The sequence below is a fragment of the Quercus lobata genome, chromosome 7, assembly GCF_001633185.2.
Source record: "Quercus lobata isolate SW786 chromosome 7, ValleyOak3.0 Primary Assembly, whole genome shotgun sequence".
NCBI classification, from domain to species: Eukaryota; Viridiplantae; Streptophyta; class Magnoliopsida; order Fagales; family Fagaceae; genus Quercus; species Quercus lobata.
Window position 1 is genome coordinate 27,309,670 of NC_044910.1, and position 12,838 is coordinate 27,322,507.

Below are 12,838 nucleotides of genomic sequence, written 5' to 3' on the forward strand. Positions count from 1 at the left end.
TTTTTGAAAAAATTACGTGCAAGAGTTGTATCACTCAATATTTAACCTTTTTGTAAATGTTGAAAGTAGAGGAGTGCAACCAACCCACCAATTCATCAAAACCGACCTGACCCAACCTACCAATTCGCCAAAACCAACCTGAACCAACCCAACTCCCCAGGTTGGGTTGGTTTTTAAAGGTTGGTGGGTTGGGTTGGGTTATGAAATTTTTTTTAATAGTGGGTCGGGTTGAGTTTGGGTCATAACAATTACAAACCCACCTAACCCAACCTAACCCACCTATATATTTAAAATTTAAATTATATATTTAAAAATATATTATATAACTAATATTTTTTTAATTTTCCCCCCTATTCAACTCTTCCTATATAAAATGCAATTACCTCACAACCCTAACAATCTTATTTCTCTCTCTACCGCCTCCCACAGTCCCACTCCACTCGTATTTGTTATAATTGAGTTGGGATACTAGGTTTCTCAAAAAAAAAAAAGTTGGAATACTAGTTTATGTATATTTTGTTTATCAATTCAGTTGGATATATTTTGTTTATAATTGAGTTGGAATACAAGTTTATGTATATTTTGTTTATCAACCCAAGTGGCAAGTGGGATATTTTTTTTTCTACTCAATTTAATAATAATAGTAATAAAAAAAATTATAAAAATACTATCCAACCCATGGGTTCAACCCGATCCATGTAGGTTGGGTTGGACCCCTGTGATGGGTTGGATTTTTTTTAACCTACCATGGTGGGTTGGGTCGAAAAATCCCCTCAACCCAACCCATGCACACACCTAGGTTTTTTTTTTTTTTTTTCAAATTAAGAAACAAGACTAAGCAGCATTATATTATTAAATGTTGGCTAAATCAGCCTAGAAAACAGGAAAAACTTGTGGTGGAATATCCTCCATCCAAATAACAAAATCAAAGATGTGTAACATATCAAACTAGACTAATGCACACCCATAGTTGAAAGATTGTTTCTAACTAGTTTCTAATATTTGTAACAGTTTTATTTGGGACTTTAATGGCTGGTATATATTGTTTAAACTCTTATTATTATTGTAAGATTGATTTCTTTAAGAAACGTTAGAAATCTTGTGGGCTTTCCAAAGTCACTATATGTAGAACCTAATAGGTTTGGTTGTATCCTGGAGATGAATTGCTTGTATCCCATTGGCAAACTAATCAAGTGGGGGCAAATATCATTTTAATGGAAAAAATTTATCATGCCTCTAAGCCTTCCTAATGAAGATTGCATTCTTCCCTAACCCACTAACCCCAACGGCCTTAACATGATTTTTTGTTTAAAACGGAAGGAGGGGCATTACAAGTGATGAATCCAGAAGAAAATTATGGTTTTCTTAATTGGTGAATCAAGAAGAAAAAATGGTTTTCTTAATTGGTGAACAAAGTAGAAGGAGATAATAGTTTCCAAGGAGATAATAGTTAAGAAATTCATGAAGATTTATCAAAGAAAATTTGGTAAAACAAGTTCTTGTTTGTGGGCAAGAATTGATGAAGAACCTTCTGTACTTGATGTAGAGAAAAGATGGTGCTGCTTAACATTTTTGTTATTCTAAATTTTAGTTAAGAAGATAAACAACATACATTAAGAAGCATAATATTTTTTTTATAAGAACATAAAATATGTTTTGTAGTTCAATTGACACCTCGTAATGTTTCTAATGGAGACTTCATGATTCAATCCCCTTTCCTCAATTTTCAAATTATTAAAATAAAATAAAATAAAATAACCAATTAATAAGCTATTAGTCTTGTAAGGACTGGGTTCGAGCACTTCCTTTATTGGAGGAGCGGATTCAAGCCCAACTAGCCTAATACAATGAATTTATAGAGAATGGGTTTAAGAACTAGGTTTTAGTGAGGATTACAACAACAAGACACGATTAGGAATGGATTGAACAGCAAGGACATGGATTAAAGTATGAAAGTCTGTCCTCAGGCATTTCGTCCAAGGGACTTAGTGTTTTTCTTCTTTCTTTAGTGCTAGGTTACAAAGGTTTGCAACATCATGCAAATTTCTCCCATATTCTCCTTTTTTCTCTCCCTGCTGATTTCCGATCCCCCATTCTTGGAGGATCTCTCACATTATATATCTCCTTCCAGTCAATCTTGGCCCTCTATCTGTTGATCATACAGGTCATTACTCAAGTGCTCGTCCCATCAGCCACTTTCCCAAACCCTCTGTGAGTTGTGGCAACCAAGACTGCACAGTTCAGGGGTCATTTCCTCATTAATGCGGCCAGAACGTTAGTTGGGTGCATTCAATGCGAAGGTGACAATTTCTCCTTGAATTGCTCCTACTCTATACCCCCATGGGTGTCCTACTGTACTTGTCCTTTTCCTGGGGGCGCTCTGGGAGGCTGCCTTTTGATGGCATGCTGTTCTTTCTGATGAAGATCAAGGCACCGCTTTGAAGGATCTCGTTCAAGTACCAATTGGGCCGGTTACAAGAGCACGAGCAAAGAAGTTCAAGAATGTACTCAATAGACTCATCCAAGAGTTATGGGCTCAAGCAAATTCATGGAGGCCTATTGAGCATGATCCACGTGAGCAACAAACAATTGTCACTTTGATTCAAGTTCTAGAAGGATCCGGTCAAGGCTAAGAATTGGCATGAAATATTTTGGGTCTATGTAAAAAACGTTATTCTAGGTTTAGGTGATTTATTTCCTTATTTTAAGGTGCATTTAATACTTTTTAGGTCAAATTTTATTCCTAATATGGTTAGGTATCAATTAGGAGTTATTTTAGAATATATTTTCTTGTCTGTCAAGTTTTAAGGAGCCCTTAAATAGTCATCCAAGTTTGTAAACGTTTTTTCAGACATTATTGACAAAACTTGTGAGGTTTATTCTCTTTGGTTTTTTGAATAACTACTCAAACTTATCGGGAATTCCCGTGGCATTCATCTCGACTTATCAAACGGAGTTTCCACCACCATTTGTGGTGTCTTCCTTATACCGAGGTTCTTGTTTGTCATAAACAACGGGTCGAGGTCTCCCATTTGAATCTGTCCATAGAACGATCTTGGGTTCCCTTTCGTTGTTGGGTCTCGTTATTCTTGACGGGGTTCACATCATTTGGTATCAGAGCAAGGTTTCTAGTTCAGGTTTGCCTATCCTTTAACATATTTATCTCTTCTTAGCCGAATTTCCTTTACCCTATCTGTTCAATTTTTGTTTGTCTTGTTGATGTCTAAACTATTGGTCTGGTCTCACATCTCTTAGTTATTTCGAAATCTTATTTCATTATTCTCAAAAGCTAGTTACTGATCATAAAAATAAATAAATAAAATTAAAAAAAAAATCACTATTCTGTGCTTCCAAAATTCCAAAACTACCATATTCCTTCTAATTCTAATCTGAAAATTTCCATATTCCTTACGTTCAAATCTGAGATTCCTTGATTAGTTCTTGGTGAATTGTTGCTGGAAATTTTGAGTTGTTTGTTTAGTTTCAAAAGAACTGAAAGAGAATTATCGAGTGGAAAAAGGCAAGAGTGGTGAGAACATCAGAGGGTAAAAGCCATATTATTTTGAGTGAAACACGAGTGGAGAGTGATCCACATTCTTGAGTGTAAACACGTAAGGGAGTGATTCGTGAGGTTCCTTTTTTTTTTTTTTCTTTCCTTTCTTCTAACCTTTGTTTTGTAGCAATCATGTCTCGCGATAGTGGTAAGAGCATTGCCGAAGATGATATAAAATTGGCTGATCCAAAAGTGTTTTTAGAGGCCATAATGAGTGAGATGAGGCGTGTGATGAAGATGGAGATGACACAGGTTCACGAACGGATAGATCAGATGGAGAATAGACGTGAGGAGCAACCACAAAACGGTCGTAATTTGCATAGAAGGGAAAGAGTTCCACCAAGGGAGGAGGATGACGGGCGCTATGGGTCTGGTTTTGATGAAGATGAAGATCGGGATTCCATTGTTAGCAATAGGAGACCTGGAGGAAGATTTAGAGAAGCTAGGAATCGCAAAGATAACAACTTGGGTGGTATTAAGATGAAGATTCCGTCCTTTCAAGGTAGGTCTGATCTTGAGGCATATCTTGAGTGGGAGAAGAAGATGGAGTTCGTGTTTGATTGCCACAATTACTCCGAGACAAAGAAGGTAAAATTAGCCGTGATTGAATTTTCTGAATATGCTATTACTTGGTGGGATCAGCTTGTGATAAACAGGAGGCGGAATAGAGAACACCCAATAGACACATGGGAGGAGATGAAAGTAGTGATGAGAAAGCGATTCGTTCCAAGTTACTACTACCGAGAGTTGTACAAAAAGCTACAAGGTCTTAGACAAGGGAGTCGAAGCGTAGAGGACTACTACAAGGAGATGGAGATTGCTATGATCTGCGCTAATGTAGAGGAGGATCGGGAGGCTACAATGGCTAGATTTTTGCTTGGCTTAAACCGGGAGATCCATGATAAGGTAGAGATGCAGTATTATGTGGAATTGGAAGATATGGTGCATATGGCTATCAAAGTGGAACAACAACTCAAGAGAGGGAATGGGACACATGCAGGCCATAACTCTAGTTCTACCTCTTGGAAATCGAGTCATGCTAAGCCACTGGACAAGTCACAAATGCCCAAACTCGAGCCCAAGTCCGCGACCACCAGCCACGTTCCTCAAGGTAAAACCGAAGCCTCTACCTCTAGGAATCGTGATATTAAATGTTTTAGATGTCAAGGCATGGGCCACATAGCAAGTCAATGTCCAAACAAGCAAGTCATGGTGTTGCAAGCCAATGGTGAAATTGTGACCGATGATGAAGATTCCGACACAGACATGCCGCCATTAGAGGATGTTTCCGAGGAGGAGTATTTAGCCCCTGCCATTGCCATTGAGCTTGCAAGCAAAAGGAGTTGATGAAATACAGTGGGAGAACATCTTGGTGCTACATTGAGGCAAGTAGTTGAGTTGATACTAATATTGCTAGGTGCACAATTATGGTGGAGAAATTGGGATTGCCCATGGTAAAGCACCCTAGACCGTACAAGTTGCAATGGCTAAATGATAGTGGTGAGATCAAGGTGAACAAGCAAGTGTTAGTTGCATTTCGAATCGGTAAATACGAAGATGAAGTGTTGTGTGATGTAGTACCGATGCAAGCGGGACACTTATTGCTAGGGCGTCCATGGCAATTTGATAGGCAAGTGAAGCATGATGGCTTTACGAACAAGTACTCTTTTGTACTTAATCAACGATTAATCACTCTTGTACCATTGACACCGCAGCAAGTATACGAGGATCAAGTAAGATTACAAAAGGAGAGTGATCAAAAGAAAGAGAGTGAGCAAAAGAAAAAGAGTGAAAATCAGAGAGAGGCCGAGAAAAATGAGGGAGAAAAAGAAAATCAAAGTTCGGCCCTTGAGAGAAAATCAGAGAGAAAACAAAAGAATTTCTATGCAAAAGTGAGTGAGATCAAGCAAGCAATGTTTTCAAATAAGCCGATGATTGTACTTTTGTACAAAGAGGCACTTTTAAACACTAACGAACTTGACCTTGCTTTGCCTAGTTCTATTGTTTCTCTTTTGCAGGAGTACGAGGATGTCTTCCCCGAGGAAACACCACATGGGTTACCTCCAAGCTGAGGGATTGAACATCAAATTGATTTTGTTCCCGGTGCAACCATTCCAAACCGACCAGCTTATAGGAGCAATCCCGAGGAGACAAAGGAGCTTCAACGGCAGGTAAGTGAATTGTTGGAGAAAGGGCACGTGAGGGAGAGCATGAGCCCATGTGCAGTTCCGGTCTTACTTGTACCTAAGAAGGATGGGACGTGGAGAATGTGCGTTGATTGCCGAGCCATCAACAACATAACGGTAAAGTATCGTCATCCTATCCCACGCTTAGATGATATGTTAGATGAGCTGCATGGTTCTTGCATATTTTCTAAGATTGATTTAAAAAGTGGTTATCATCAAATTAGGATAAAAGAAGGAGATGAATGGAAAACCGCCTTTAAAACAAAATATGGTTTGTATGAATGGTTAGTTATGCCTTTTGGTTTGACTAATGCTCCGAGCACCTTTATGAGACTTATGAACCATGTTTTGCGTGCATTTATAGGCAGATTTGTTGTTGTCTATTTTGATGATATACTCATTTATAGCAAAAACATAGACGATCATGTAGTACATTTGAAATCCGTTTTAGATGTGCTAAGGAAAGAAAGGTTGTTTGCTAATTTAAAGAAGTGCACTTTTTTCACCGATAAGCTTGTATTTTTGGGATTTGTTGTTAGTGCACAAGGTATACAGGTTGATGAAGAGAAGGTACGTGCAATCCAAGATTGGCCGAGTCCCACAAGTGTAGGTAATGTTCGTAGTTTTCATGGACTTGCTAGTTTCTACCGGCGGTTCGTGAAGGACTTTAGTAGCTTAGCCGCACCGCTTACCGAAGTGATCAAGAAGAACGTTGGATTTCGGTGGGGAGAAGAACAAGAGAAGGCATTTCAATTAATCAAAGAGAAGCTGACTAACGCACCTTTGTTGTCTTTGCCCAACTTTTCTAAAATTGAATGTGATGCTTCAGGTATTGGTATAGGAGCCGTTCTTATGCAAGAAGGACGACCAATTGCTTACTTTAGCGAGAAACTCAGTGGGGCAGCCTTAAACTACCCAACTTATGACAAGGAGTTGTAGCACAGTATCAGATTTCTTTAGAGAAAGAGAAGCTGACTAACGCACCTTTGTTGTCTTTGCCCAACTTTTCACAAAATTGAATGTGATGCTTCAGGTATTGGTATAGGAGCCGTTCTTATGCAAGAAGGACGACCAATTGCTTACTTCAGCGAGAAACTCAGCGGGGCAGCCTTAAACTACCCAACTTATGACAAGGAGTTGTATGCATTGGTTCGGGCTTTAGAGACGTGGCAGCACTACCTATGGCCTAAGGAGTTCGTGATTCACACCGATCATGAGTCCTTGAAACACTTGAAGGGCCAACACAAGCTAAACAAAAGGCATGCGCGATGGGTGGAGTTCATAGAGACGTTTCCATACGTCATTCGGTACAAGCAAGGTAAGGAGAATGTAGTCACCGATGCACTTTCTCGCAGGTATGCCTTACTCTCCACACTTGATGCAAAATTGCTTGGTTTTGAACACATTAAAGAATTATATGCTGAAGACCACGAATTTTGTGAGGAATATCGAGCTTGTGAGAAAATCGCCTCTGGTAAGTTCTTTAAGCTTGATGGATTCCTATTTCGAGAAAATAAGCTATGCGTGCCTAATTGTTCTATGAGGGAGTTATTAGTGCAGGAATCACATGGTGGGGGATTAATGGGACATTTTGGAGTTGCAAAGACTTTAGCTATTTTGTAGGAACACTTCTATTGGCCTCACATGAAACGAGATGTCGAACGGATTTGTGGTAGATGTGTCACATATAGGCAAGCTAAATCCAAAGTGCAGCCCAACGGTTTGTATACTCCTTTACCAATTCCTAGTGAGCCTTGGATTGATATTTCAATGGATTTTGTGTTAGGATTGCCTAGGACTAAACGTGGAAGAGATTCAATTTTTGCGGTCGTGGATAGATTTTCTAAAATGGCACATTTTATTCCATGTCACAAAACGGATGATGCTTCGCATGTTGCTGATTTGTTCTTTAGAGAGATTATGAGATTACATGGCATGCCTAGGACAATTGTTTCAGATAGAGATGCTAAGTTCTTGAGCTATTTTTGGAAGACTTTGTGATGTAAGCTAGGTACTAAGCTATTGTTTTCCACTACTTGTCATCTACAAACTGATGGTCAAACTGAAATAGTAAATAGGAATTTGTCTACTCTATTGAGGGCAATTATTAGAAAGAACATCAAAACATGGGAAGAATGTTTATCACATGTTGAGTTTGCATATAATAGAGTTGTTCATTCTGCTACCAAATTTTCGCCATTTGAAATTGTGTATGGGTTTAATGCTTTAACTCCATTGGATTTATCTCCTTTACTTTTGACGGAGCACGTTAATTTAGATGGCAAAAAGAAAGCTGACTTTGTGAAGCAAATTCATGAGAAAGCAAGACTCAACATTGAGCGAAGAACGGAGCAATATGCCACACAAGCTAACAAGGGACGTCGCAAACTAGTTTTTGAACCCAGAGATTGGGTTTGGCTGCATATGAGAAAAGAAAGATTCCCGGTGAAAAGATGTTCCAAATTGCTCCCAAGAGGAGATGGTCCCTTCCAAGTCCTCGAGCGTATCAATGACAATGCTTACAAGCTAGATTTACCTGGTAAGTACGATGTAAGTGCCACTTTTAATGTTATTGATTTGAGTCATTTTGATGTAGGTGATGATTTGAGGACAAATCCTTTTCAAGAGGAGGGGAATTATGGAGATCAAGGCACCGCTTCGAAGGATCTCGTTCAAGTACCAATTGGGCCGGTTACAAGAGCACGAGCAAAGAAGTTTAAGGATGTACTCAATGGACTCATCCAAGAGTTATGGGCTCAAGCAAATTCGTGGAGGCCCATTGAGCATGATCCACGTGGGCAACAAAAAATCGTCACTTTGATTCAAGTTCTAGAAGGATCCGGTCAAGGCTAAGAATTGGCATGAAATATTTTGAGTCTATGTAAAAAACGTTATTCTAGGTTTAGGTGATTTATTTCCTTGTTTTTAGGTGCATTTAATGCTTTTTAGGTCAAACTTTATTCCTAATATGGTTAGGTATCAATTAGGAGTTATTTTAGAATATATTTTTTTGTCTGTCAAGTTTTAAAGAGCCCTTAAATAGTCATCTAAGTCTGTAAACGTTTTTTCAGATATTATTGACAAAACTTGTGAGGTTTATTCTCTTTGGTTCTTTGAAGAACTACTCGAACTTATCGGGAATTCCCGTGGCATTCATCTCGACTTATCAAACGGAGTTTTCACCATCGTTTGTGGTGTCTTCCTTATACCGAGGTTCTTGTTTGTCATAAACAACGGGTCGAGGTCTCCCATTTGAATCTGTCCATAGAACAATCTTGGGTTCCCTTTCGTTGTTAGGTCTCGTTATTCTTGACGGGGTTCACATCACTTTCCTTCTGGAATCTGGAATGCCGAGAATAGGATCGTCCTTGGCAGCGTTTCTAGGCTATTTGGGTTTTCTTTGTTCGTCCTTGGCCATTTCTTCCTCGACGTGGGCCTTGGGTTTAGTATAAAGTGGGCCGAGGTTGTCAAATTCTTTGGCCCCACAAGTCTATATATAATAATAATAATAATAATAATAATAATAGGTGAAGTTGAGAGAAACTCAAATTAGAATTCCAAATTAGAGTTCTAATCTTGTGCCACATGTCCTAAATTATTTATTCTTAAAGAGTTTTATTTCTTAATTTTAGAATCAAATATAGGACCACATCATAAATATTCATCCAAGTGAGTTATTAAGTACAAAAACCAAAGAGTCTAGAATAAATGAATCGTAAAAAAAAAAAAGTGTTTCACACTTATTAAAAAAAAAAAAAAAAGACAATTTATATTTTATACCTAATAATATCCTTACAAATTTTTTTTAAAGAGTTAAAAAAAATATAAAAATGACTATCAATAGTATTTAAATTATATAAATAGGAATTATATTATGCATCTTATTATATATCTTTAATTATATTCATGTATATGTATAGGTTATAAGCTAGTTTTTTCATAAAGAAAAAGAAAAATTGTAAACGTTTTACAAAAGTTTCTCTAGAAATTTATTTGAGTATTTTTAATAAAGGGAAATTAAGTGAGAGAGAGAGAGAGAGAGAGAGGGAGAGAGAGAGGGAGAGGAAAATTGAAAAGGTCATAGAAGTATCACTTAGGTCCGATATATCCGTGCTTATTTCTTAGGTTTCAACTGAATTTCGTGTTTGACCCTTGTTAAGGGAATGGCCTAGAGATTTGATGTATCGAAAATTTTCTTGTAAAAGAAGTAAGATTAATGTGGAATGCTTCTGTTGAATTGTGAGCATATGACTGCAAGCTAGAAAAAAGTTACTATCCTGTGAATTATTTTAGATCTTGTGTTGATTATGTTTGACTATGGAGGCTTGATTAGGTGGGGGGCAGCTTTTTTCATTTCGTGACCAAGTGGATTGAAAGAGCTTGCGTTTGTTTTGTAGGGGATTATTTCAATGCGTCCAACTAATGTTTAGAGAAAGCTTGAAAGAAATCAATGTTACTTCAAGTTAATTATGTCCAAGAACTTTTTTTGAACTCTAGCAAAGCTAAATAGACTTCTTCTGTTCTTCAAGTTGAAGAGGACTCTGTTATTAAAATCTGAAGTAGCCATCTTCTTATTAAGATAATGGATTGTCTCTTAAGTTTTTCAGGTTGTGAATATTGTAAATAGATTAGGGAAGATATTCCAGGATTTGTCATCAAATCAAAGAAAGTGTACAGAAATTACTCAAATGGGGGGAGGTGGAAATTGATGAATTTTTTTATATGAAGAGCTGGCCTCAAAAGAACATAGTTTGGCCGTTTAGGAACTTTTCCAAAATTTTGCTAGAAAGATATTCTTTGGGACATGTTGTGGGGTCTCAGAGCATCATAAAATCTTAGACTTGAAGCTATGAATTCGTTTTACATTCTTCTTTCTATAATATTGTGGTTACGTTTTAGTAATAATTAGATGTATGCATCTGAATGCAATTTCCCCTTGATTTTACATTTCTGGCTCTTGCCCAGACTGCTGGCCGATGCACCTGTTTATCTCTATGCATTGCAAATCTGTTTAGAATGCCAGTTTTATACTACTGCCATTCCTGCTCCAAGTAAAACACAAAAAAAAAAAAAAAAAATTCATTTCCAGACCATACACATAAATTCCTGGACTTAGCTACACAAATTTCAAACTATATGATATAGAATTAGATCCAAGGCTACCCAAAAAAAAAAAAAGAAAAGAATATACCAAAAGAGTTGTCATGTAGCAATTTGTACATAGACCAAAATTGCAATTCTACAATATCCTCTCATTGTAGCCACCAAATATCAATCCCTTCTGCTTGCCAATGGAACTACCTCGGCCAGAGGTGTCGAGAGTGGCGTTGGCAATGGAGATGTTCTACAGACTGGACAAGTGGGGTTCAGCCGCAACCACGGATCAACACACTTGAGATGGAAGAGGTGCCCACAATCAGGCAGCAGGCGAAGCATATCAGTACTCTTGTAATCTGCTAAACAAATCGAGCAGCATGTCGCGGTGGAGTCTGTCTTCTTGAGCTTGGCCTCCGAGTAAAGCAGCTTTGGATAACTCAGGATGGTGGCCTCATCGAGGCCTACATCGACGACATAATCATGAGTTTCAATTGGGTGTTGAGGAAGAGTCCTTCTAGTTGCTGGGGCCATTGTCTGCGGGTCAGTTCGGGCGCAGAAATAGGAAGCCAGGGTGATAGTTGTGATCAGCAGAAGGATTCCAATTGAAACTCCAATTCCATAGCCAAATCCTCCAATGTTGGTAAGTCCACCAGAATCTGCTGTGCTATTCATCTCCTTGAGGAAGAAACAAGCTGCAGGGATTGGAAAAGGAGATTATATGAGTATTGATTTGGTCGGCCATGACAATGGCTAGAAAAATTGTTATTTGGGTTGTTTAAAGTCAACGAATGCATGAGATAGAGAGAGGAAGAAAGAGAGATTATTGGTTGAATTTTTATTAAAGGAAGTTTTATTTGGTTGCAAGTAAAGAGAGGCCAATGGGGCATTACATGTGACTCATCATGCTTATTTGGTTGCAACTTGCAAGTAAGATTATGGGTGTTTCAGCATTTGTCTGCAAGCGCTTGGAGGTCAACGGTTCTCATAACCTTTTTGTTTACGCCCGTTATTTGATAAGAGTAACGTCTTTATTTCGAATAAAGAATTTATATATCGTCTCTCCATCTCCAAGTTACAGTGCACGTTCGATGCATTGCAAGGTTAGAGAGGCTTAATTCTATTTTATTAGAATGAGTTAAAGAGTTATGTAGTCCTAAACTTAAAATAGAATGAGTTAAGAGTTATGTACTCCTAAACTCCTAAATATATTTATATTAGAATGAGGTCAGCTTGTGTCATGTTCCAAGGAACTTTTTTTTAATATATAGATATGATAGAATTGTTTCTCAAACAAAAGATATGATAGAATTAAATCTATGACGTCCGCAATATAATAATTGATCTTTATTATCAAATCAAGACTTAGGAGTCAATTTCATATTGGAGGTCATTTCAGTCTAATTAGGAAAACAAAATATTTTGATACTGGTTAATACCGATGTACCATTTAGTTGTTACCGCTATATATATATAAAATGTAAATATATATTTATTTATGTGTTTATAATCATTTAATTTAAAATCCACATATTTATATGCCCAAGTATTAGTCTAAGTATATTAGTCCAATATATTAGCTTAAATAAAATATTTTTATTAGTGGTGGCTTTAGGAATTTTTTTTAGAATGATCATTAAGAAATTTAAATTATACAAAATTTAATAAATAAATAACTTGAATATATCGCAAATACATGAAGTATTACAATTTCTTTGTACTAACAAAGAGCAGGGGAAAAAAAGACTAATAAGAGAGAAAATGGAAATTAAAAATGTTGAGATGAGAATAATAAAGTGAGAGAAAGTCTGAATTAATTATAATATAGAGAGAGAGAGAGAGAGAGAGTGTGTGTGTGTATGTGCACGCGCACGCGCACGCATGTGTGTGTGATAATATTTGCTATAACTGCAAGCCGACCAGCTAAGGAGAGCAAACTTGTTGCAATTGCAAAACCAAAGATAGCATAGCTATTGGCACTGCCAAGAAGAACTCACGACCATAG

General features: G+C 37.4%; 1 protein-coding gene and 1 pseudogene across 2 annotated transcripts; one reads left to right on the forward strand and one right to left on the reverse strand.

Annotated features, from left to right (window-relative positions):
- The first annotated feature begins 4,079 nt into the window (after window positions 1-4,079).
- Window positions 4,080-8,995, forward strand: LOC115951820 (annotated as a pseudogene). Its single transcript, XR_004083287.1, has 8 exons — window positions 4,080-4,141; window positions 4,210-5,305; window positions 5,417-5,724; window positions 5,803-6,568; window positions 6,773-7,568; window positions 7,929-8,278; window positions 8,336-8,533; window positions 8,811-8,995. The product of XR_004083287.1 is annotated as an uncharacterized LOC115951820 (transcript).
- Window positions 8,996-10,937: 1,942 nt separating this feature from the next.
- On the reverse strand, window positions 10,938-11,522 carry LOC115952288 (RING-H2 finger protein ATL70-like). Its single transcript, XM_031069390.1, has one exon. The coding sequence runs from the start codon at window positions 11,506-11,508 to the stop codon at window positions 11,011-11,013; it is 498 nt and encodes a 165-aa protein (XP_030925250.1). The 5' UTR covers window positions 11,509-11,522; the 3' UTR covers window positions 10,938-11,010.
- Between the last annotated feature and the right edge of the window lie 1,316 nt (window positions 11,523-12,838).

What these genes read in the sequence shown, in the direction of transcription:
- LOC115952288 (XM_031069390.1), bottom strand. Translation starts at nt 11,508, where the DNA reads ATGAATAGCACAGCAGATTCTGGTGGACTTACCAACATTGGAGGATTT.